General features: G+C 35.7%; 1 protein-coding gene across 1 annotated transcript in view; it reads right to left on the minus strand.

The window, feature by feature from the left end:
- The window catches only part of GRM8 (glutamate metabotropic receptor 8), a gene marked incomplete at both ends in the record, with an annotated part of 339,489 nt that overhangs the window by 50,679 nt on the left and 261,985 nt on the right, over positions 1 to 26,825 (minus strand). The window contains one exon of the mRNA XM_082784661.1: positions 15,642 to 15,778. Coding sequence (XP_082640787.1) covers positions 15,642 to 15,778 — 137 coding nt within the window. The remainder of the gene's footprint in view (positions 1 to 15,641; positions 15,779 to 26,825) is intronic.

Below are 26,825 nucleotides of genomic sequence, written 5' to 3' on the forward strand. Positions count from 1 at the left end.
AGTACATTTACATTCCTGGCACCTATGTTCCTCCAATAATCAAACAACTCATTCATTTAGCAATGCCCTCAGAAACCAAAGGAGATTGATAAAAATTGCAGCTAATAGGTCACATACAAATTCTGAACCATTTACGTATACAAAAAAAATTATGTTTTCCATTTGAGATCATGAAATAATTTATCACTTACTTCAGCAATGAGTGATTATACAAAGCATTTGACAAACCTCACAGAATTTTTATCAAGGACTTTGCTGGGTAGTATGTTATTTATTTATTTTTTGGATTATGTTGTATCATTAACTGCAGGAATTCCATTTTTGAAACCTTATCTCAGAGCTAAAAAATTATTTTAAAAATTAAAAATACATGCTTAGGAATATTATTTTAATGAACAGAATTATACAAGATCTGGATAGAAGAATGCAAATAGTGCATTCTGCCAGAATTATGAGAACAGGCTAACATGTTATTTGGTAGTCAGTAAGCCAAGACCTTCAGAATCACCAAAGTTCTCACATACCACTTCATATGGTTTTTAATACATGTTCAGATTCTCAGTTATAAAAATGACAAAGAACTGAAATATTGCCTGCAGCTGTTACTAAGAGTTGCATTTATTTCTGTCTCAAATTTGTGGAATTATTTCTCTTCTGACAAAAAGGTTTATCAGAGGAGCATAGCAAATGAATGAATTAGGGCAATTTAGTCTAATATTTAGCTTTTGAATTGTCTAATGCATCTATTCTCACAGTAAAAGTTCAAGTCTCTAATGTACCTTGTCCAATCAAGTCATCTGAACCATCACATACCAGAATTAAACTGCAACTGGTTCAACTAAAGTGAATTCATTATGAGCCTAAATGTAATGATCATTGCATTCAGTCTGCCAGCTAAATTTTATCCCCCTAGAGAAAAGCTGAGTATACTTACAGACTAAATTTACAAATATTTAAGCAGGCATGTGCAGAAAGGAAATAAGTCATGGACAAAAAAATATGATAATAAAAAAAAGCAAGCAAACAAGAAAATAATAATAATTATTATTATATAAAAAAAAACTATTAGAATGAATCCAGATTGTCAATGGCAGTAACAGATCACTAACAGTAACAAAATTGCTATAATTCCTTAGAATTATTTACCTCACTTCTACCATTATTTACCATGTACAGATGTTTTCCTAATAACTGAGATGTCTTTTTCTGGAATTTGAGGCACAGATGTTCCTAAATGTTTGCAAAGAACATGAGATCATATTCTTGGTTTTACCACAAACCAGTTGAAAATTAATGTATTTGAATATCAGACACATTTGAAGAAGAGTCTGAGAAGCTTGATCATATGCAATAACTGTGAAAGTATCAGGAAGGAAGGCAATATTTATATTTGAAAGCAGCGCTACAGAATGGTTACACAGCTTTGGTCTCTTACGCTGTTTGCTTAGAGTTAGCCCATACAGCTCTGATACAATCTGACTTTCTTGGTGACCTTGGGCACATTACTTAACCTGCTTGAACCTCAGCTTTGCAGTTAGCTGGAGGGAAGCTGTCATGCATGTAAGAGTGGAGACATTCTGCATGTAAGTTTAAAATGTGGGTGAAATGTTTAAGTAGGGATGTTATATTTTCTGAATCTCAGTGATGCCAGGGACTAAACTGATCTCAGTCTCTCAGGTCTGAAAGGGCTTTTGACCAGTAAATATTTATACTTTAGAAATCACGATTAAAACTTATTTTTGCTTTTAAAAGTGAGCAATATTTTTCAAAGAAGTTACATCAGAAACATTACAACAATTCTGTTTCTTCAGTATGTCAGAATCTTTCTTGTCATTTTTCATCTTCCAAGTAATGCAGTATCCCCAATCTGTGGAATTACCAAAGCTAAGAGAATTCATTTTTAATGTTCTATCCACATTAACAGGTCATTATCAACTAAGGAAAACAAGCAAACAAACAAACAAATAAATAAAATTAACTGCAGGATGCTGTGAGATGATACTTGTAAAGAGAAAATAGCGTAAACGTTTTTCATAATCAAAAAGAAAGGGTTACATACTAGCACACACTCAGTGTGCTGAGACTATAAGAAAATAACCTCACTAGTTAAATTATATAAGTCATGCCTACTGAATATAAAAGAGCATACTGTGGAAACTGTAAACAGGGAATGATCATACCACTGTATCATAATATACAGAGAATAGTGCTACAGAATCTTTAAACTTTAAAATGCTAGTCTTTGAATAGATCAGGATCTGTTTGCATGCAATATTATTCTCTAACTGTAGTTTGGCAGGTACTTACAGGCTCCGGAAGTACGGACCCTAACAAACCCCTGATATACAGGTCAGAGCTGAAATATATTCCCTTTGTTGATTTGCCAGACACCAGACTTAGTAATGTGCATGGAGTACACGGAAAACCACTTTTTATTCTCAGGTGCTTTGGGAAGTAGACTGGCACAAAATGCAGTGATTAGCAGGTCATCAAGTAAACAGCTACTGTTCCTGCACAGTGCAACTATTAGGTGGAAATTTACAGCAAACTGGTAAGCACTTCTGTTCAGTACAAGCAAGATAATTTTTCTTCTTTATAAGCATGAATCTTAGGTGCTACTATTAAAGCACCTGCCTCTGGAGATAGGTTCTTTATTTTCAAATGAGACTAAGACCTCCCCCTCCTCCCAATCATTTACTTAATAGTTCTACGACACAGAAATATCCTATTCAAAATAACATCAGCAGACTTCACATTTTTGGACGTACTTTGCAAGGTCTATTGGTCTATATTTCAAAAATATATGATTATTATGAAAGGATCAGACTGCAAATCAAGTTTTCAAATTTATACTTTATGCAGACTATTTTCACATAGACAATTTCTATTGCATATAATTACCCAGAGCTCCTCACTATCCCTACATGTACTTGGTATGCACTTGGAGAGATTTTAATGAGCATTTTGATGTTCTATTCCTATATACCTTATGATGCACATGCAAGAACTGAAGCCATTATATGTTACTAAAAGCAGACTGAGCCATAACTTTGCTTATAATAAGCCAGGTTAAAAAAAAATCTTCTTCTTATTATTATTAATATCAATAATAATGATAATAAGAATTATTAATAATAATAATACTTTTTAAGGAAAAAATCCATCTTTTTGCTTTTTTTTTTTTTTTTGTCAAGTGGTAGGTCTTGACCAGTACTATGTCCATTTGAACCACAAGGTTTGGAGACAATTTTTCTTGTAGATCATGCAGAAATAGTTTGTATGCGTACCTCAGAAATTTAGTGCTTTGAGAAAAGGATCTCAGTTCTGGCAAAAAATTCCTTAACATCATTTTCCATGTACCTGGGGAATATTCACAGCTCTGCCCAAGGTCCATGCTATTACTAGTTTAACAGTCTAGTTGCATTTCTTGATAAAGCTTTGTTCCATAACAAATTTGTTCCCTACCAAACCTATTGCTTTTATCACCTCATTTAATGTTTGAGTCCAAGTCTGGAGCTCCAATTTGTCAGATGCCTTTCATTCCCATTGCTGCTCAGATTCTCCCTCACTTCACAGCAAACTGAAGGATTTAAGCACACCTACCATTCGACTTTAAAGGACTCTCATATAGACTTTTTTTTTTCTTTTAATTTTAAGTCACTGGCTAATTCATTGAAGAAATCCCAATTTCCAATAAAAAAGCCACCATTACATGGTTTTAATCACTGGGGAAATTCTGTCCCCAAACATTTTCATGATGGCCTACTTCATAGGTACATGACATTAAAAACCACAGGACTAACTCCCCCAGATTTAAACCAGCCCTGTAACTTCAATAAAGTTATGCCAACAAAATCATGGGCCCTTACACATATTTAATATACTTAAGAAGACAATTTATAACCCCTTTTCTTATCTTTAATGTATATTATTTTAAACTAGAAAATAACCAATCATAAAAATATTGCAAATATTTCCATTGAAGCATGAGTGGCAGCAAGAGAGAAAGCACAAAAGTAATAATTCCACTCCCAAATAATAACAGGAAATAGAACTGGAAGATCATCTTATGAGCCTCAAGCTCTGAAAAGTGTTTCAGTGAAGTGAAGCACCTGAAATTTTGATCAAAGTTGCCCTCACCTCAGATGCTCTGTACCATAATTGACTGTGACAGAGAAACAGACAAGCTTCAATGAAATTTAGGGATCACGTTTTTTTCCTGTCTGATGAGAAGCAGCACTATACCTAAACCATTCCTGACACATTTGTCTAACCTGTTTTTAAGAAAAAGTTAATGTGTGTTGTACCTGCTACCCTGAAGCAGTTCAGAGTCCTAACCATTGACACGTAGATTTTGACTTTTCTTTAAGGTAGCTTCCTCTGTAATAGTTCACGCTGCCTTTGCCAACTCCATTTAGTGAACAGTCAGATCTTTCAAATATAACTATTTTGAATTTTCAGCACTACATAAATGAAGGAAAATCATCAGAAAGATAGGCCCTTTAAACACAGATCCATCCAGGTTACAATATCACATATACAAAGTCTGAAAGTCTGAGCTAGTTCAGAACCAGCAGCCAACAGACTGTTTTATACTGAGATTTTCAACAACAGGGCAGGAGCTCTCTGTCAAACCTATGTTGAAACTTAGGCTGAAGAGTCAATTGGAAATTCTGTGGAGAGACAGTGATCTGGGAGGAAAAAAAACAAGCATGTTGAAGAAGTTTAAACTAGATAAGATATTATCCAATGCATTTACTAAGGGAAATAAAATTAAAAACAAACAAACAAACAAACAACAACAACAAAAAACACTTGAAATTAAGTAAAGAAAGACAAACATTCAAAATTATGTACTTTCAAGACAGGGATTTTCACATGGACCGAGCGTATTGAGATTTATTCTATGATACTTAAAGAACTAACTGATGAGATAGAAAACTACTGAGACTTTACAAGGAAGTATGCAAAACTTGGAAATAAAGAGTTTATCGTTAGAAAATGGGAGAAATGAAGCCAGGGAGTTATCAACCACTTAGTTTAACTTGAATTCCCAGAAAAATCCTGAAAGAAATAAAACAAACATATTTTGAAATCAGAAAACAAACAAACAAGACAAATAGCAGTCAGCAGGGATCTGTCAACAATAAGCTGTCACATTTCCTTCAGTGAGAGGGTAACAGGCATTGTGGATGAGAGACAAGCAGTTAGGTGTCATTTATCTTAACATTAGAAAGATTTTTGACACCATCTCAAATTACACTCTCAGTCATAAGCAACCTATTGAAACAGATCTAGCCCCTAAGGGCTGAGTGTGAATTATATCAGAAAACTCTAGGAAGATAAAATTTGTCATTGATTTGCTGTCAGAATTGAAGGGATAGTACAGGGTGGGGCCCGGAAAGGGTCTGTTCTGTCTGTCTTTATTCAGTACTTGTAATAACCATTCAATACAATTTGGATGATAAAATTGAGTATATGGTGATCAAAGTTGAGCAGTAATACTGGAAAAGTGAAGCTATGCTGAAGGCCAGGATAGTTATTCCATATAGAACAGACTAACTGCTGAAAGTCTGAAGAAAAGGAACAAGCAGTTTAACAGGAACAACCAACAGGCAGCGCTTCACAGGACAGAAAGCACAGAGAGATAGGAGCTCTTCATAAAACAAGACCTCAGAGCTATTATATAGATCAAAATATGTTGAACCAATGCCATAATATTGCAAAAAGGCCATATGCCACACTGAAAGATACAGATAGATAAAATAATCTTTCCCCTCTACTCCACACCAGTGAATACATGAAATGTTTCTCCTATACCCTCCACTAGCGAGACCAGACAGAGCTCTTTGTGAAGGTTAGATCATTGTGGTTCAGTCTGAATGAGAATCAAATGGGAAGTCCAGAGGAAATCAGCAAAGATCAGAAGTGTTTCTAGTAAACCTTATCTTCAGAGTGATATGGAAAATTAAGAAATGGAAGAGAATGCCCTCAGAGGCTGTAAAGTCTCTGTCCGTGGATTAACCTAAGTATATAAGATACTATTTTTATGCAAGTGCTAAATAGTGTCTTGAGATCCCTTTAGCTGTCTTCTTCTATAGCAAAATAGGGCAAATTTCAGTTATTAAATATTTTAAACACAAAAATAAAAAAAAATGAGATCATAACTGGGACAGATAAATAGAAAAATTGCAATGCATTCTCATGAGACCTAAATGTCTTTAGACTGCCTTTGCAGTTTCACAAAATACCTGTTTAAGAAACCATTTTTTTAATATTTAAGAAAATAAGAATTAAAATGTTCATAAACATATTTCCTATTCTTGGCTAACTAATGATGCACTTTAAATATTTTTAAGGGTAAAGTTTCTGTATTGTTTTTGGTTACAGGAAAAATGCTTCCCAGAAAGAGGAGAGAGGGTAGGAGAAATCACCATTGTCACAGCAGTAAACTGCTTTCCATGTAGACATAAAAACCATAAACCAGTCTGGGAAATACTAAGCAGTTCTCTCTTAAAAAACAAATCCAGTGTGGAGTTCTGTATGTGAATAGAGAGTTCTCCTATGATTCACAGAAAATCTGACCTTACCTACTAATGTGATGCACAACCCGAGGAATGTAAACAATAGAGGATCCTAAATAAGTAACTACGTTTATAAGCTAATAAATCTGTCACAGCATTCTCCTAGAGCTCTTGCTGAAGATATACACAGTCCTACATTCACTCGTGAAACCTAGTGCATAGAGAGTCCATTTGCTTGTGTCCTTCCCAGCATTTCCTGAAGGCATGTAGGAAATCTTTTTTTGAGGAGTTTACTACAAAATCAAGCAAAACAAAAGCTAGAAAACTTAAGAAATTATGTCTGAAGGAGATTTCAGGACTAATTCTCTGACCCCAAATCTGAGTCAACTATGTCAAAATCACATACAGCTCACACACTCCAGCCAGCCCACAGCTCTGGAGATTGCCCAGTACCCCAAGCAATGTAACCCAGTGCTTAATTATCCTCATTAGAATTTTCCTGAATGCTCATATTAAAACTGTATTGTAATTCAAATCCACTACTTCTCCTAATAGCCAAATAAACTATGACTAACAATATATTCTTTTACTGAATAATCCTTTCAGTATTGAAAGAGATAAGCACAACTTCCCTCAGTTCAGCCTTCTCCAGACCTAACAGTCCTAGTTGGCTCAACCTTTCCCTACAGGCATGTCTTCAGAAGGGTGATCATTCTCATTGCTTGCCGCTGGGCTGGACTCTCTCAAGCTAGTCTACTTTTGGAAGTGAAGTCACAGTTTTGCTAACAAGGTCATAGCACTTGGGAAGAGAACAGATGGATTACATCACAAGTCTAGGAGTACACTGCAGCAATGGCCTCTGGCAATGCAAATCTCAGTTAACCATTGCAAAGCCTCTTCTTCATGCCTCTGTTCTCCCTGAAGGGGAGTGCAATTCATCGAGTTACTGAAACCCATACTATCATCTCCTCTATGTGTTTCAGTCATTCCTGGCACATCCTATTGTCCCACTCCCCACTGAGTCTGTTGCTTCTAAAATGAAGTTACAATGACATTAGATATTCATTCTTCACTCCCTGACTTAAACTGTAATATCACAATAATACCACTAAAAATGGTGGACGAATATTTTGGAAATAGCCTAAATAATTCAGGCTCTGTCATTTAATAACTAAAAATAAAATAAAATAAAATAAAATAAAATAAAATAAAATAAAATAAAATAAAATAAAATAAAATAAAATAATAATTAAAAAAAAAAAAAAGTGGTCAGGGATTTATCAGGATGAAAAGTCCTGGATAAATGTTAGATGGGTATCCTAAAGAAATTAAATTAATACTGTTGTGAGATGAAGAGAAATTGTAGGAAAACAAACAGTAAATATAAAAATAAAGTAATGTACAACTAATTCTCAGTTACTCTCTTTCCTAATCTCAAAAGCACTAAATGTCTCATTCATTTTCTATTTAACTAAATTTAATTTAGTAGTAGACTGCGATTATGTAACACAAATGCACAATAATTAAATACCATTTAATTCACCATTTTTGCTTTTAAGCAAGAATATTTTGCTTGTAGGTTTAAAGGGCAGCTCAATTATAATACATATATTAATTTCTGAGTAGGAGAGGAGAAAGATGGAAGGGACTGGGAAAGAACATGCTGATTGATACTCCATATTTCACACCAGTACCTCACAAAGCAATGCACTGCAGACTTGCTGCCTGCAGTTCATAATTCATACTACCTGCTATGCCCAGTAGCTGTTTATCTATGCTAAAAGTCATACCATTACAATGGGCATAGCTATGAAGTCTTACACATGAATATAAAGCACTCTATCACTCATATGTAAAAGGCCTTGATTTTATATTATTTTATCATTGCACACTTGCTTTTATTGTGAAAGAAAAAAATACATTATTTTTTAAAAGAAGTGATTATTTGTCATGCATGGCAATACATTTTTATTTTATTTTATTTTTTTTTTTGATATAAACAAGAATACTCTGCAGTCCTGTTGTCTGTGTTTATTTAAAGAACTGTTCATTCTAATCATAATAATTCTTACACAGGATGACCAAAGCAAAATCTACTAATGAATGAAATATCTACTATCAACCCATGCCTCATCTGAGAAACCTGACTAACTTCTTCTGGCAAGGTGGGAAAAATCCCTATGCATCCTAACTCTCAAGCAGAGGTTTCATTGGCAATCTGGCACTATTCTAATAAAGAACAAATGGTTGTCCAAGTTCAGGATATTTTCTTAGCAGCTCTCTAGATTGTCTCTAGAGAGTCAATTGTGTGTTTCACTGGGAAAGGAGGAAAGGAAAAGGAAAAGGAAAAGGAAAAGGAAAAGGAAAAGGAAAAGGAAAAGGAAAAGGAAAAGGAAAAGGAAAAGGAAAAGGAAAAGGAAAAGGAAAAGGAAAAGGAAAAGGAAAAGGAAAAGGAAAAGGAAAAGGAAAAGGAAGGAAGGAAGGAAGGAAGGAAGGAAGGAAGGAAGGAAGGAAGGAAGGAAGGAAGGAAGGAAGGAAGGAAGGAAGGAAGGAAGGAAGGAAGGAAGGAAGGAGAAGACTATTAGGACTAACAATGAAAAAAGCTTCGGAAAGAAGACAAGTTTTCATTCTTGTATTCTTCTAGGGTCCTTGGACCTTGTTCAAAACAATCAAGTGCTGTTTTGATTTTCAGTCATGTTTACAGGTACACTTCAAAATCATTTAATGCTTTTTAGCATCTGTATTTGGCTTATTTTAAATATATATATATTTAATGCATAATACAATATGCAACCTATCAAAATCATAACATCCCATTTTAATTCCATGTTTCTGGTACTTTACTGGTTGTCCATAGTGTGCATCCACTGTTGACTGATCTCTTCAGTCCAGCATTTGTCCTTAGTGACTACAATTTTCATATTGAACTCAGACTCCGAGAGTAAAGAGGAATAAATCCTGATCCATATTTACTGATCAGTGCTAAGACCAGGACTAGCTTTGAAAAACCTAAGTACTCTTCTAAGAACTGTGATAGTATCTTCCTACTTGACTTTCAGCCCTATATAGAATAAAGGAAGACAGCAGTATAATTTTAAGAAGAATAAAAGAATCCAAAACATTTTTGCTTGTCTCAATGACTTTTATTTTTGACCGAGCGTTTTCAGGTGATGGAACATAAGTATGAACTGTACTGTCCTATTACAGAAGAATACCCTGCAGGCAGTATAATTGTCATATTTTGTTTACAGTTATAATCATGTATAGCAATAAGTGCTCCTGTTATGTATTTCACTATAGTATGTTCTTTTGTTAGACTTAGGGTTAGGTTCAGCAATTCAAAAAAAAAAAAAAATCTATCAATTATATAGTGCTTACCACAGCTGCGGTGGGGGGGGGGGGACGACCCTCTGACTTCTTTAATGAAGTACAGAAATAAAGTGGCCTAAAGCAAAGTTTAAAACTTGTTTGCTGCAGTTAAAGAAAATATCATAAGTTTCTTGAATCATTTTCTGTCACGTCACAAGAAAGGGAACTAATGAATGTTGAATTTGTTACTTTAAAAAGAATTGACTAATGTCAATGTTGATGGGTTCCTTCAGCATTAGATACATAATTTACAAGTCCTAGAAAAGAAGTTAAATTCAATACTGATTTAAATCTTCTTGTGATATGGCTGCCTGAAGAGATGCTCAGTGTGGGGTTCCCAATTTTTACTAGTTCACCAACCATGGTGCTTAAGGCTAATGATGATTAGGGCTGTCTTTCTGATAGTTCCTCATATCAGTGTAATTTTAATTTACAGATTTCTCAGTTATAAATCAAGACGATCATAGGAAAAATGTCTGCCCCTGAGTCATTTATATTCTCAGTGAATACACTCCATAAATCTGAGAGCAAACACAATCTATTATTTCTAAGACAAAGTTAAAAATCCATTACTGTAAAATTTAAATTTCTTTTTCTCTTCACGTGAACTCTTGTGCTTTGAAAAAAAAAAAAAAAAAAAAAAAAAAGCAAAATCTATCTTAAAAATTTCATTACATTTGGACTTGAAGCTTACAGTGTTTTGATGAGTATTTCCTTAAGGACTAAGATAACATAAGTGGATCTCTACTAAAGCTTTTGACCTGCTTCAGCTAAATACGTGATAGAGAAATCACCAATAATAGTCTCTCCCATCAATCAAAAAATTACTAACTTGGAAGAATATAGATATGTATCTACATATATTTTCAAATTATGTTCTTTCAATACAGATTTTTGTAGACCAAAGCAATGTATAACTTTGAAATGAAAACAGTTTATAATTTTAACTATATTAAAAGGTTTTTTTAAAAAAGACAAAATATATTTTATGATTCTTAAACATTTCGACTTTTCTTTTTCAAATTGGCTTTTAGGTTTTAAAATAGAACACTTTTAAAGAGAAAAAAAATCTCTCAAAAATGAACCATTAAAAAAAAAAATAATCGATTGCTAAGTCACAAAGGAAACTGAGAAATATTTCTTATTGCAGCTTTAGGACTGGAACACTGATTGTCACCAAAAAAAAAAAGCCGTTGGTCAACACCTCTTTCTAGCCCATATTGCAACTTACACAATACAAAACACAGTTTTTAAGTGGGAATTCATTATTAGTCATATCAGGAAGTTGATTTCAAATCATAACTACTAGGAAAAGCCAGCTTGTTTTTAACTTTCCTCCTACAAAGATTACATAGTTGAGAGCTCAAATTTGCTAAACCCACACATTCATAGGGAACTTTTACATGTGATCTGGTGTGCAAAATACTGTTGCAATATGAATAAAACATAATTTTTGTGGAAACAGCTGCCTTTTCCTGTTGTTCTTTATTATTATTATCATTATTATTATTAATATCATATTTATTATTATAATTATATAATAATAATAATATATCATTATATTATATTATATTATATTATATTATATTATATTATATTATATTATATTATATATAATATATTATTATATAATAATATTAATAATATTATATATTATATATATATTATATATATTATTAATATATTATAATAATATATATTATATATTATATATTGTATATTATTATTATTATTATTATTATTATTATTATTATTATTATTATTATTATTATTATTATTATTCATTATGAAAAGCAGAATGTTTTGGAGGAGAAAGGTTTATAACTCTCAACATTGCTTGAATATATGTTATGTTATTCTACTGATGAAGAAAAGAAAATGAGGAAAGCAAACAACCCCAAACCCTGGCAGTTAAATATAGTCAATGATCAGAAGTTCTAAAACAATGATTTTTTCCATCACTGTCATACAAAAAACTTCTAGGGTCTGATTATTTACAGTGCATTAAGAACATTTAAAGTTGGGCAATCTTAGAGAGGATAAGAATTTTAAAAGAGGTATAAATTTACAATGCAGAATCATGTAAAATGATAATTATATAAAAGACATCCAGACTCTTGAGACTGATGTTTCTAAATATCTGCCCTCAGGATTGTGTTATGTATGTCAAAGCCTAAGGTACCTTATTCAAATTCAAGAATCACATTAAAGTTTAAAGGTTGAGATATTTATTTTATTTTATTTTATTTTATTTTATTTTATTTTATTTTATTTTATTTTATTTTATTTTATTTTATTTTATTTTATTCTGTACATCACAGCATTGTTACATATCTGTTTGTTTTGTAAGGATTACAAGAGTAGTGCCGATCAGTATTCAGAAGTTCCTATAGCTGCTTCAGAGGAAATCTGAAAGGTCAGCCTGCCCAAAGGAGATCATTAAGGTTACTGAGGACTACAGGGAGAAAACAGTATCCCAGCTAGTGAAGTCTGCTGACAAAAAGCCCCTTAGGAAGCAAGAGTCTTTATCTAGACAGAGCTGGCACTTTCTGTCCAAAGCAGAAGCCAGCATTGCATCAGGCTTTGCTCCAGAACAAGTCTGAAACTTGACCACAAGGACCCTGAAGAGTCAGTGAAAACTCTGAGAAACCAGAGACCCCAGCAGAGGAAACCTGAGGGTTAGGTTCAAAGACTATATGAGGGTTCTCTACAAGGTGATGAGCCATAGCCCAAATGACAGAGACCTGCAGTCTTGACTCAGACACTTGCAGGCAAGACTGAACAGAGAAAATATGACAGAGTACCCTATGAGAAAGGAAAACAAAAAGAAAAGAAAAATACACAGAAAGAGAAGAAGGAAACTTTGTCTCAACAATTTAGGTGCAAAACATGTTATAATCTTATTTTAATTAATTGTTCAAAAGGTTAAACTACTACAATCTTGGTATTTTCATGATGTATTTTTCTGTCATACCAAATAAATGAATAAAAGCTAGAAGTTTTCTGAGACACAGTACCAGATATATAGACCAACACAATTGTGTTACCACATAATTTTAAATAGAAATATCTATAAAAACTGGAGTAGATGTAGAATTATCTATAGAGGATATCTATCTGACACAGAGATTCATAAAAAATCAGTTACATGTGTCTTCATAAAAAGGAAACTGCTGGAGAAAGAAGGATACAGTGAGAAAAAAGTATTATATTTTAGAAACATTTCCTTTATAGAACAGCAGCATGAAAATATACATTGCTTTGCCTTCAATAAATATAGAGTTTTTCACTGAAACTGCTGAAAATGTCCTCTATGTTCCCTCTGATTTATTGGCAAGCAAAGGCACTACCAAATTTGGCATATGATGACTTGAAATATTGACAATCACTCACAAAGATTATTTGGTCTCAGTATACTTTGTCTAGTAAAATGAGGTGGTAGGATTGCCAGAGCAGATCATCATGTGGCATAAGTGTCATTGACACATGCTATATAAACTCAGTGAATGCAAAAACAGAGGGAAACAAACTGCATCATCCATATTATGACTTTCCTCTTCATTGTTACTGAACCAGCACCATCAGACACCGACACTGACTGGCACCCAAAATCTCATGCCCTGAAAAAACATAAGATATAAAGCTCACTCTTCACTTTAGAGCTTCACTTTAGAGCTTCTCCAGCATAAAGTTGAGTAAGTTCAAAAAAAAAAAAGTGAAAGGTAGGAGGAGAAATATCTCATTGCTGAATCCTGCTGCACAGAAGAGCACTGTGAAATCCTGGGCCAGGTGAGCACAGGGCAGTGTGGCAAGAAGCTGGAAGCTGAAATGCCAGCAGCAGGGTGTTGTGCATCTCTACCAATCCACAAGCTAGGCAGCTCATCAGTGAATTTGAAAAAAGAGACAAAAGAAGAAAGCCACAAGAACATCCTAATACACCCATTTTCAATGAGAGTTAACAGGGGGTGTCCTTAGATAAATTCTTTCCTGCTAGCTTTGTGGTCAATATGCTTAGCACGGTGTGGTTTCAGTAGTCTGAGTGGTTTCAGCCAGTCTGCTGGTATGTTATCTAATTCCTGGCAGTACACATATATCAGGCAGAAATAAAGGAACTGAAAAGCCACAGACTTAATGAAAAATTTAGCAGTCTAGGTGGGGATACAAAAAGACTAACTGAAATGGAATTTGAAGCAAATTCTAAGGTAGCTCTGTTACTATGTAAATGCTATTTTAGTACTAATGTGCAAAATGTGTGTATAAGTTTTTCAGCTTATTTATAAACACCAGAACTTTTCAGAAAACAATAGCAATTATGGAAATCATGAACGTCTGTTATAATGTATATAATAAGGGTCTAACTCTAATACTTTCCAGAAATTACTATTTAGTATTAATCTTTACACTTCTTTAAAAGTATTCTTTTTTCTTTCATGCCTTTCATCAGACAGATATCAGGTTACTGGAGAGATAACACTGCCACACAATCTGCTTTGTGCAGTTTCTGTTAGTAGGGTTGTTTTTTGTTTGTTTGTTTGTTTTCTATTTGGGCAGAAGAAGTAAATAAATGAGTCCTTGCCAAGTAGTTACAGATATTAAATATTAGATATGGTAAAGTGGTTTAACAGCTGTGCCTGAAAATGGAGAGCTATCACATGTATTATTGTTGGTAGCACTCAGATAATTATTGCAAAGTAGTCTCAACAGGAGAATCATTGGTAAATATTTACTGCACTGTCTTTGCTGGTCTTTATCAGGAACCGCTTACATAGAAAACCAGAGCTGTTAGAAAACTCTTCTTTGTGGTTTGATTAAAATTACTGCATAAACTCCCCTTGGTGAATCCAGTCATCAGTTCACACTGTTGCCTTTCTCACTAGCCTTTAGCAAAACAAAAGTTGGTATTTCAAATTTGCTGAGCTAAGGTAAACCCTGTAAATCAATGAAACAGGTTAACTGTGTTGTGGTGTTCTCATGACTGTAACTTTCCTGGCCCCCAAAACTTCCCATTACAGTTGTGGCTTGATGTTTAGCTGTCATTCAAATATTCTTACGTATGTTCTCTGCATCTTATTGGGATGGTGATTTTCAAAACAAATATAATTCAATGCACATGTGGGACTCAGCTACCACAAAACTTGCAGAACTTATTAAAGCAGCAATTCGAAACACCTCCCAAGGAAGGGTAACTTTGTTTCCCCTGTTATTAAGTAGTATGAGATTACACTAATCCTAGTTAACCACACAGAAAAACTCCAAATTCTCCTTTTATATTCAAGAAATATTTTTATTGCTGTAGTTCATCATCCTAGTGTTTCAACCAACTCAGAAGTGGTTTTATAGTCCAAACTTCTCTTTTATTATGTACATTTCCATCCCCTCATATCCTTTCTATATTTGAAAGACATGAGCAATATATATGTGTGAATCATTTTGTCTGACACCTTCTTTTGAAGGATGAGTTACTATTTCACTGCCTAACTTCATAGTCAGACTGAGGAATATCAGATATATAATGACTCTAAAATATCATTTAAAGCAGCAGGTGAATGTGGAACCCAACCCACTTTAAAATAAAAAGAATTGGGTTCAGCTTTTTTGTGCTATTTTTTACTCTCTTCTCAAAAAGAGAATGGAGTAACTTTTTTATGCCAGCTAATAGAAGTCCTCAACATTCCTGAAATATAATAATGTAATATTCAAACGGTTGCATTTCTCCAATGTCAGCATCATAATTAAAATACTACTTACATTTAGATGAAGCTGGTTGGTCCAATGACCAATTATTTTGTATTCTGTACTTTTGTTGGTGATTTGATATTGAAAAATATCATAGCGTCCAGGAGCATCTCCATTTTCATTGAAGATAACAGGTGTTCCAGCACTCCCTGAAAAATATTAAAAAACAATTAGAACAATTAGTATAAATATCTTTATAGCAATTTTGCAGAAAAGATATTCTGGCAGAAAACTGTTAGCGTTAGGTCAGAGGTTGGACTCGATGATCTTGAAGTCTCTTCCAACCTAGAAATTCTGTGATTCTGTGATTCTGTGAAAAATTATAATTAAAGACAGTTGATCACACTGACCAGGTTCTTCTTAACGCAACACTGATATGGTAATAAGTCTAAAAACCTCACAAAGAAAATGTGTGATATTTTCATTATCACTAAATCTACCTTATACAGAAGTTAGTGAAAACAACTTTTTTTTTCGTGCTACACAATATCAATAAAGCACTGAAAAAAAAAAAAAAAAAAAAAAAGAAGTGGAGAAAATCCTTCTGACTTGCAGAACGGCACAATTTCACTTTAAGGTGTGAATACAGTGTACAAATATTGCACAAATAGCAATCTTCTGATGAACTCCTTAAAGACCTTCCCTGTGAAGTATGAAAATAAAGTGAATAGCATCAACTTAAGAGCCAATGCTCATAAAAGACCTTGAGGAACAAGTGTATAAATCTGGTCACAGCTAACGTGATTAGTTTCTAGCATTGACCACCTGTGTAAAAGTATTTTATCAAAATAAATTAAGGATAGCAGCTGTGTTTGTTGCTCTCTCTTCTATACACAAGACTGTCAGACAGAAAGGTCCATTGCTGAAGCTGTCAAAAGTTATAAATCGACACTCTGTTCTTACTTCGATCAACAAAATGTTCAAAGATTGAAAACTACATGTCTACCTTGGCAGCCAGGCCAGCCAAATTAGAGCATGTTTTGATGAATTCTCTCAAGGTGACATTACCTTCAAGGATCTGCAGTCCTACAGAGACTTTGCAAAAATTGCACAAACAATGTCATATTCAGCAATGCCCCCCAAATTCACATATGCAGATGAAAGAAATTTATAATGAAGGTTCATCGAAGACAAATCCAAATATCTTAAAGTTGTTTTTCAGTAACTGGAGAATGAAAACTGTGTTCATTGGGTAAACAAACAAACAAACAAAAACATCACTACTTTCACATCTCTCTATATGAAAATCAAGAAAAAGAGAGTACCTAGTTCATAGTAAATTCTTACAGTATGAGACTTGTTAAATTAATACTTAGAGGTACTAAGCCCACTGTATGAGCACTTTCCAGAGAATGTCAAAAAAGGCTTGAAAGTCTAGGTATATATTATGCAGAAGTTGGCCAGTAGAAGTGGGAATAACAGTCTACATACCTACGGAATTTCTGCATAATTACTTCTTGTATCTCTGTCTCCCATAAATTGTTGTGTTCTGTTTTGTATAACAGCTTTCATACAAACTGATATCCAGTGAAATGAACAGTGTTTTCAGAGTGACAAGTGGCACATTAACCACTGTGCCAATTTCACAGTTCTGCCAGCAAAATTCTGGCAGCAAAAATTAGATGTGAGCAACTGCAGAAGAAGAGTATCAAAAGATTATGTGTGATAAATATTTAAGAACCCATTGAAATAGAAGAGACTTGACACAAAATTTTGGAAATCTCTTTGTGATTTGCTCCCAATTCTTTTGGCAGAAATAAGGGCAAGAAAAATGCCAGTCTACAGTCTTCTATAAGCAGTGAAATTACTCTTCATTGCACAAATAGCAGATTGATCCAACAAAATTCGTTCACCCAATAAACACATACTTGGCAGTTTTGGGTAAGTAGCTGTTGAAGTAACCTTCAGACTATTTTTTCAACTTGTGACAGGAACCATCTTTCCGCTCAGCACAATTTAAACAGCTTATGGTAGAAACAGAAACCTATTACCAATGGATACATAATGCCTTTTGTCCTAAAGACCAATGGGGTTTTCAGTCACACTTATGACAAGCAAAAACAGTGTGAGTTTATAATATCTTTTTTTTTTTTTTTTAAAAAACATCATGTACTAGGAGTACACGATACAGTACAAGACAGAACCATCTTCTTTGATATTATTATGTTCTCAGCAAGAGAATTTCACTCAGTGCACCACAGTCAACAACAGCATAGCATCTTGTGGAATCCAGCTGCTACTCTGAGTCCAACAAGATCTCTCTCGTACAGCAGAAGTTAAGATAAGCTTTGCCATCTTCATAAAGTTCAGTTTGCTAAAGTCTCAAATAAGTCACAGAAGATTCAGACCCCCAAATACTAGGAAGAATGTGCTATCCTTCTGTGGAATAACATTTTTAGAAGGTAAAATAACATTCACAGTGCTTGTTATAAAGTAAATTTGATAACATCCTAGGGATGCTGCCATAACTAGTAGTTATTGTTAGCAAGTGGCACCAGACCAATATCTTCATCTATGTCTTATGTCTTATGACATAATTATGTCCTATTTATTATTAATTAAAAGCATAATTATTATGCTTTTTTTCCTATGTCATTGTTTTGTGTACGTTTAATGAACCTAAAACAAGGAGCTATTCATGAATGGAGTGTGCTAATAACCATTAATAACCATACTAATAACCATTAGTTACATAACCAGGAAAGCAAAGCTTAAAGATTTTTGAAAAAAAAAAAAAAAAAAACAACAAAAAAAAACCAACTAGGGATTTTAGCAAGGCTTTAGCAGAAGCTTTGAAAGTCTAAGCAGAGAATGAAACTAGAGGTATCAAGGCTATAAACAAATCATCAATGGTTAATTAGTGTTCTTAAAAGAATATTAATCTCATCTGAAGAAAAACGTACCCTAATGGATAATCCAGATGAACAGTGTCTGAGAACGGATAGTCCACAAACCAAAACGAAAGTGTTTTATGTACGAAAATATATTTTGCTTGGACAACCCATTGAATGTATGCTTTATTGAATTAAAGTGAATACTTCTGTGGAAAAAAATACCTAAAATTTTATAGAGACAAGGTAATTAAACCACGTGGAGAAACATTGAAGCTGACTATAACGCATCACATTGGTGGTGATGTATCTCGATTCAGTGTAAAACACTGTAACAAACCCTACTGAGTTGTAAAAGTATCTTTTTTAACAATCTGATATGCAGAATTGATCATTCTTGAAATCCTATAGTGTGTATAGTTGTGTACTGCCATATATTCCTGTATGGTATAATTGCCATTACAGGGAATTGCATCTTAATTGTTTAATTGTTCCATTTAATGGATGTTGAGGACCTGCTACTAAATCTAAATGCAATATATTTTTGTCAGAAGTTAATGCAGAAAATGATACTCTGACCTGAAGTAATCAGCTCAGGTTATATAAATTCCAGTTTATTAAAAATATTTGGGGAAACCACACTGAATAGTTCTTGGATATAATATTTATTTTAGAGAATAGACTTGGATACCCTAATTCAGAAACTGCATTTACTGGGAACCATAATATAAAAAATGTTACTTTTGCTTAGGAAAAATGTCCCTGCAATGCTTGTCTAGACTACTTCAGAGACCACAAGGCAGCCCACGTTTTTTTAAATCATTTCACTAATTTCATTATCATTTTTTTCATAACTTGTCAACAATCATTTAGCAAGGTAGTTAAAGAACAGCTAGGGAACTGTGCCTTTTCACATTTCATTCTGTGTGCTTATGTAGTTCTGCATCATTTTAACCCATGATTGACTCAGATAATTGTATGCAATCTGTCATGATCTTAACTAAATTTTTAATATATTCTGGATACCTAAATCAGAAGTTCATGGTAGAATTTCAAGAATACATAATAACCTTGGCTACCAATGGATAATCATGACTGAACCTTCATATTTCCTTTGAGCCAACCCTTTTTCTTTATTATTTATAAACTTCGTACTAACTTATTTTGAGATCCGTTTCTGATGTCTATCTTTGTTGAACAACTCCAAAATACTTTTAGAAAATCTTTTTTTTTTTTTTTTATTTTGTTTTGTAACTCTATACTGATAAGAGGAGGGAATATTTCAAATTTTATAATAAAGTACAGTGAAGTATTTTTCAAATGGTTTTCAGACTTGTTTTGAAATCACTTTTTTTTTTCTTTTTTTTTTTTCTTTTTTTTTTTTAGCTAAAAAGGTACAAAAAATAGGAAAATGCATCTAATTAAATGTCCTCGGTTTGTAAAGTCCAGCAGTTCAGTCCCAAAGTTAGCAGAGGGTTTGAGTGCCCATCTGCCTTTACAGGAACTACTTAGCCAAAGGGACAAAAGAGAGAAGACAAGGTGAGAAACACACGTAGACAGAACTCCATCTGTTCTTCTGCACCATCAAAGACATCACAGAATGAACTGATGATATGGTCTAGCAGAGTTGTGGCTATGTCCAATGATGTGGTTCAAAAGGTAGGCAAAGAAACACTCGGTTGCATATATGAACATACATATCTCCTAAGTTTTTCAAGTCATAAGGTATGCATGTGTCTATTACTGAATACCCATTTAATAGCCATGTATGTACGATGTGGTCACCTAAAAGCTTCAGAATCTTGTATACACTGCTTACCAAGTCCCTCTGATGTGCTGAATGGGTAATAGACAGTGATTAAAAATCACTCCATAATCAGACAAAACAATTTTCTATAAACATTATAGCTGGATGCATTGTTTCATTACCATTCAGTCAAAGACAATCTACATCCACAACATAAAAATAAGTTTATTAAGCTTAAAGACACATCTACTTATTGTACATATTAAGTAATAATCTGATTCTGAAAGAAATTCTTCCTCTCCCTTCCCAGTTTACAACCAGATGCATTAAATAACTCTGAATGTCAAGCTAACACATTAGCTAAGCATTACCAAAGGAATGTGTCTGTGACCTCAGTAGTTTATGAGCCTTTTAAAATGCAGCTTAAACTAGCCAGAAATGTTATTTAGAGAAGAAGAAGAAAGTAAAATGCATTAGGTTTTTAATTCAGAAACAAGGATGAAAAGGATTCTTTTGAATTTTTAATGCCTTACTTTGATGTCAAGGAAAGCTGTTTTTGATAAACAACTGCTTTATGACAAGCCCTTTGTACACTGAATTTGAAAATTCACCTTCTTATGAAGAAATTCTTTAACATGTACCTTGATATTCTTAAGATGCTGCTCAGCAACTCACTTATGTGTCTGCTTTACCAATTTTCTTTTCATGTGTATGTAAACAATCCCATCTCCTACTGCAAACTGTGAGCTTAGTTCCCTGTGAGGTCACCAAATAAGCTTTCTCAGGTGGTTTCCAGTGAAGATGTTCTCTGAACATCTCCAGTAGTGGAAAGGAAGTGGAATGACTGGAAAACCAGAAGATCATACTTGCAGGTGATATATTAAAATTATTAAGCTGTAGTGAAAGCTAAAATAAGAATAATGGTGAGCATTTTTTTTTTTTTCATTTTAAAATAGAAAGAAGAAAAAAAAAAAAAAAAAAAAAGAAATCCATTAAATTAAATCAACAGCCTTGGATTTCCCTTACAAAAAAAAAAAAAAAAAAAAAAAAAAAAACTTTAGTAAAAATTACTTATGAAGCACTACTACTTCAGTACCTTGACAAAAGTGTAGAAAAGTTATAAGCCCCACAACTGGCATTTACAGAATATTCCAATGCCAGTGGAGCTGATTCCATTACAAAGATGGCTATGATATTTTACCAGATTTCAGCAGCTTGATATTCAGCTCATTTTCTAAAATGAAATGAAAATTACTTAACCTAAATCTTCATCCTTTGAATTATTCTACATAGGTTGTTTTTATCTATTATGAAACCCATTGCAGTCAGCAGGGATTTGATGGTATGGTTTGATAAATAGAAGTCAAGCAGTTATAGTACACTATAATATAGTTAACTGTTGTGTACAAAACCCTCAAAATGCACCATCTGTTAGAATTTGGCATTAATGGAAGACTCTTCAGATTTACAGAATCAACTCGTATTTCATAAATTTGTATTATTACTTTCAAGTACTAAGAGTTGGGGGGCAGATTGTTTTATTTATTTATTTTTCTTAATTTAGCATTTCATGTTAATTAGTTATTAAAAAGTACTGCAGAGATGTACATGAGTTAACATAGTTCTCACTAACATGGAAAGAGGGACAGTAACCATGTGAACCTTCAGTACTTAGAATTCCCAAGGAAGCAGAATGTATCTGTAAAATTAGAAAGGAAATTTGTCACTGATAAGCCTCTCATTGAGACAAATGAAAGAGAAGACTAAAATAGAATGCATAGAAAGGGTAAACATAAACTGTTAAAACATTTCATATTCAAAAACAAACAAACAAACAAACAAAAAAAAACAATAGCAGAGAATTATAAAGAATTATGTAGAACTAATAGAAGCTAATTTGTGAATATTAGGTTGGCAGATAGAGGAGGAATATACACTGCATTGGGCTATGTAAGGTCTGTGATAAATGAAACCACTATCTGCTCAATCTTAATACAGCAGACATTTTGAAACAATGAACAATGCGGTTATTAAAGTAACAAATGATGATTGTCTTACACATATTCAAAATCCGAAAAGACGCCTCTTTATGCTGACCCTAAAATGTCTCAGTTCATGATTAGGACAATAAAACTGTATGGCACCCAATTGCTGCAAACCTACTGCTGTTTTACATATCCTGAAGTACTGTGGACACCCACATAGATGTGCAGAATATGTTTATGACAGAGAACCTGTGCCTTTCTGAGGCAGCAGCTGGAGGCCAGATGGATACCCTAGGGTTATCTAAAACAGCATTCAATGCCCATGTTAAGCAATTTATCTTACTTACCACGGGGCAGATTCTGGCTATTCATGTATGAAAGCAGAAAATAGAGCCAAAGGGAAACTGAGAGTACTACAGAAAATGTATAATATACAGTCTTAGGGCATATGTGATATAAATTATGGTGGCAGCCACTAGAGATGGATCTCACATAGAGAAGGTAAATAATCTGATATTAAAATAAAGTGATATAAACCAATTCCAGGCCTGACAGTACAACTTTATATTATATCAAAGCTGATGGATAAGAACTTTAAGGGTGACACTGCAGAGATGGGTATAATTTGTTTGATGTCTTGGTGAAAGGCCTGTAATACAAGCCCTGTGAGAAGCAGATGAGGGAACTGGGATTGTTTGGTCTGGAGAAGAGGAGGCTCAGGGGAGACCTTATTGCTCTCTGCAACTACCTGAAAAGAAGTGATGGGGAGCTGGGGGTTGGCCTCTTCTCACAGGTAGGACTGATAGGATCTTCTAGGGTCATCTTTGTGGCCCTTCACTGGACTCTTTCCAGGAGATCCCTGTCTTTCTTGTACTGGGAAGCCCAGAACTGGACACAGTACTCCAGGTGAGGCCTGACCAGGGCAGAGTAGAGGGGGAGGATCACCTCCCTTGAACTGCTGGCCACGCTCCTCTTAATGCACGCCAGGATCCCATTAGCCCTCTTGGCCACAAGGGCACAGTGCTGGCTCATGGTCAACCTGTTGTCCACCAGGACCCCCAGGTCCTTCTCCTCAGAGCTCCTTTTCAGCAGGTTGTCCCCCAGCCTGTACTGATACTTTATGTTGTTCCTTCCCAGGTGCAGGACTCTACACTTGCTCTTGTTAAATCTCATTTGGTTTCTTCCTGCCCATATCTCCAGCTGGTCCAGGTCTCACTGAATGGCAGTACAGCCTTCTGGCGTGTCAGCCACTCCTCCCAGCTTTGTGGTGTACTTGCTGAGGGCAGACACTATTCCCTCATCAAGGTCATTGATGAAGATGTTGAACAAGACCAGACCTAGCACCGACCCCTGGGGAACACTGCTAGTCACAGGCCTCCAGCCAGACTCTGCTCCACCGATCACCACCCTCTGAGCTCGGCCAGTCAGCCAGTTCTAAACCCACCTTGCCGTCCACTCATCTATCCCACACTTTCTCATGGGAGACAGTATTGAAAGCCTTGATAAAGTCAAGGTAGATGACATCCACCACTCTCTCCCCATCTACCCAGCTGGTGATGCCATCATAGAAGGCAACGGGATTGGTTGAGCACGACTTCCCCTTGGTGAATCCATGCTGACTACTCCTCATAACCTTCTTCTCTTCCAATTGCTTGGAGATGGCATCCAGAACAAGCTGCTCCAATACCTTTCCAGGGACAGAGGTGAGACTGACTGGCCTGTAGTTTCCCAGATCCTCCTTCCTGCCCTTCTTGAAGACTGGAATGACAGTGGCTATCCTCCAGTCTTCAGGCGCCTCACACGTCCTCCAGGACCTTTCAAAGATGATAGAGAGCGGTTCGGCGATCACTTCTGCCAGCTCCCTTAGCACATGCGGATGCATCCCATCAGGACCCATGGATTTGTGTGCGTTGAGCCCACTCAGACACTTCCGAACCACTCCCACATCCACCAGGGGAAAGCCCTCCATTTCCCAGACCCTTTGTCCTATTGTCAGGGGTGAGGAGTCCCGGGGGAGTGTCCTTGAAGCAAAGATTGAAGCAAAGAAAGCATTCAGTATCTCTGCATTCTCAGCATCTCCCGTGACCAGGACACCTCCCTCATTCAGCAAGGGACCCACATTATCCCTAGTCTTCCTCTTGCTGTTTACATACTTGAAAAAAAACTTCTTATAATCCTCTATCTCTTTTGCAAGCCTCATCTCTAGGTGGGCTTTAGCCTTCCTCATCACGTCCCTGCAGGCCCTGACAACACATCTATACTCCTCCCAAGAGGACAGGCCCTTTTTCCACATTTCATAGACCTTCCTCTTCCTTTTGATCTTATTGATGAGCTCCTTGCTCATCCATGTGGGTCTCCTGCCCCTCTTCCCTGATTTCCTATTCCTCGGGATGCACCAATCCTGAGCATGGAAGAAGTGCTACTTAAATGTATCCCAGCTCTCACAAGCACCCTTGCCTTCTAGCAACCTATCCCATGAGATACTCCTAAGCAGGTCCCGGAAGAGGTCAAAGTTGGCTCTTCAGAAGTCCAGGGTAGCAATCCTGCTTTTAGCCTTACTTCCTTTGCCTAGTTCCATCTGGAACTCCACCATCTCATGATCGCTGCATCCCAAGCTGCCCCCAACCTTCACATCCCTAACAAGGCCATTCCTGTTGGTAAGAACAAGGTCCAGGAGCACCCCACATCTCGTCGGCTCCTCCACCACCTGCGTCAGAAAATTGTCCTCAACGCATTGTAGGAACCGTTTGGACTGCTTGTGCCTGGCTGAGTTGCTTACCCAGCAGATGTCTGGGTAACTGAAGTCCCTCATGAGGACCAGCGCTCGTGATCATGAGGCTACCAGCAGCTGCTCATAGAAGGCCTCATTGACTTCCTCCTCCTGATCTGGAGACCTGTAGTAGACCCCTACCACTGTGTCTCCCATACCAGCCCACCCCTTAATTCTTACCCACAAGCCCTCCACTTGTCCTTCACCCTCCCCCAGCTGGAGCTGGGTACACTCTAGTTTCTCCCTCACATAAAGGGCAACCCCACCCCCTCGCTTCCCCAGCCTGTCTTTCCTAAAGAGGACATAGCCCTCCATGACTGTGTTCCAGTCGTGCGAGCTGTCCCACCACGTCTCAGTGACTGCAACAAGATTGTGGCCCTGCAACAGAACACAGATCTTGAGCTCATCCTGTTTATTTCCCATGCTCCGTGCATTGGTGTACAGGCACTTTAGGGAAGTAGCAGGTGCAGTTACCCCTGAGGGGATGCAAGAAGAAGATACTGGATGGGAGATTAGGGATGCTTCCTTCTCTGAGGAGCCCTCAGACAATCCTATGGGAGAGCTCAGAAGTTTTTCCCTGTCTTCAACAGTGACAGCAGTGACGACTTTCCCCAGCCCTTCTCTGTCACCTTTAGCTCCCCTCCCTTCCCCCATCAAACCTAGTTTAAAGCCCTGGTAATCAGCCCAGAGAGCTTGCTCCCCAACTCACTTGCTCTCAGAAAGAGCAGTCAGGCATTGGAATGGGTTGCCAAGGGAGGTGTTGGCATCACTGTCCCTCGGGGTGTTCAACAAAAGGTTGGATGTGGTGCTTAGGGACATGGTTTAGTGGGTGACATTGGTGGTAGGGGTGTGGTTGGACCAGATGATGTTGGAGGTCTTTTCCAACCCTTATGATTCTATGATTAGAAATGCATACTTCTGTGAAAGGAATAGTTCATTCCACCTGTGCATAAGAACATTGGGTAGGGTGAGTAAAAAGAGCACATGATATTTAAAATAACAAATGAAAAGCAGTACTTTTTTCCCTTCAGAAGGCAGTTGAGTATTAGAACTTCTTACCACAGCAAACCCAGAGACACGATGTGCCATAAAACTCACCCTAAAATGATTAAAAATCCATCCTGTTCTCATTCAGCACTGAGATCGACATGTATAGAGACAGGCTTCTTCTTAAAAAGCTACATCATACCATGTGTACCAGACAACACTTGTTTGTTTATACATCTGAAGAACCCAGTGAGATGAAAAACTAACGAACCCAAACCAACCAAACAACAACAACACAATGGGCTCTGTGAGGAGACATATGTAATGCAGACACACAGCTTAATCTCTTAAGAATCAACACATCACATAGAAATGAGCGTCAAGATAAATAATACTCTAGTGACATACTAGAATAGTATGCAAGTACTAGAATAGTAGCAAGGTGATATGACATTATCTGGTAAGTGCTAACAGCTCATGCTGAAAGAGGAAGTTATAAGGGGACATTTAGGTTTTGGGGGTACCAACTATACAAAAGTGTAAAAGAAACAAAAAGTTTTATTTGTATGACTGGAAATATCAAATGTTCTTGGGTGGAAAATATTCATTTTAATATTATAAAGTGTACATTATGTTTAAATTAGAAATTAATTTTAAAATCTATTTTGCAATACCATTAATAGCAAGCCTGATCCTTCTGAGAAGAGTCTAAGGTTACAATTTTCTACATGAAAAGAAAAAAAAAAGTAAGTAAGATTGCACTGTATCTTACACATATGCTGGGTTGTAAGTAGGAGTGGAAGTGTGAGGATCCTTTACTGCAAATATAACTGCAAGTCATCTGTTTTGGTATTGCCAAAATGAATAACTACATTC

Source organism: Aythya marila, assembly GCF_965140915.1.
Source record: "Aythya marila genome assembly, chromosome: 1".
Taxonomy (NCBI): Eukaryota; Metazoa; Chordata; class Aves; order Anseriformes; family Anatidae; genus Aythya; species Aythya marila.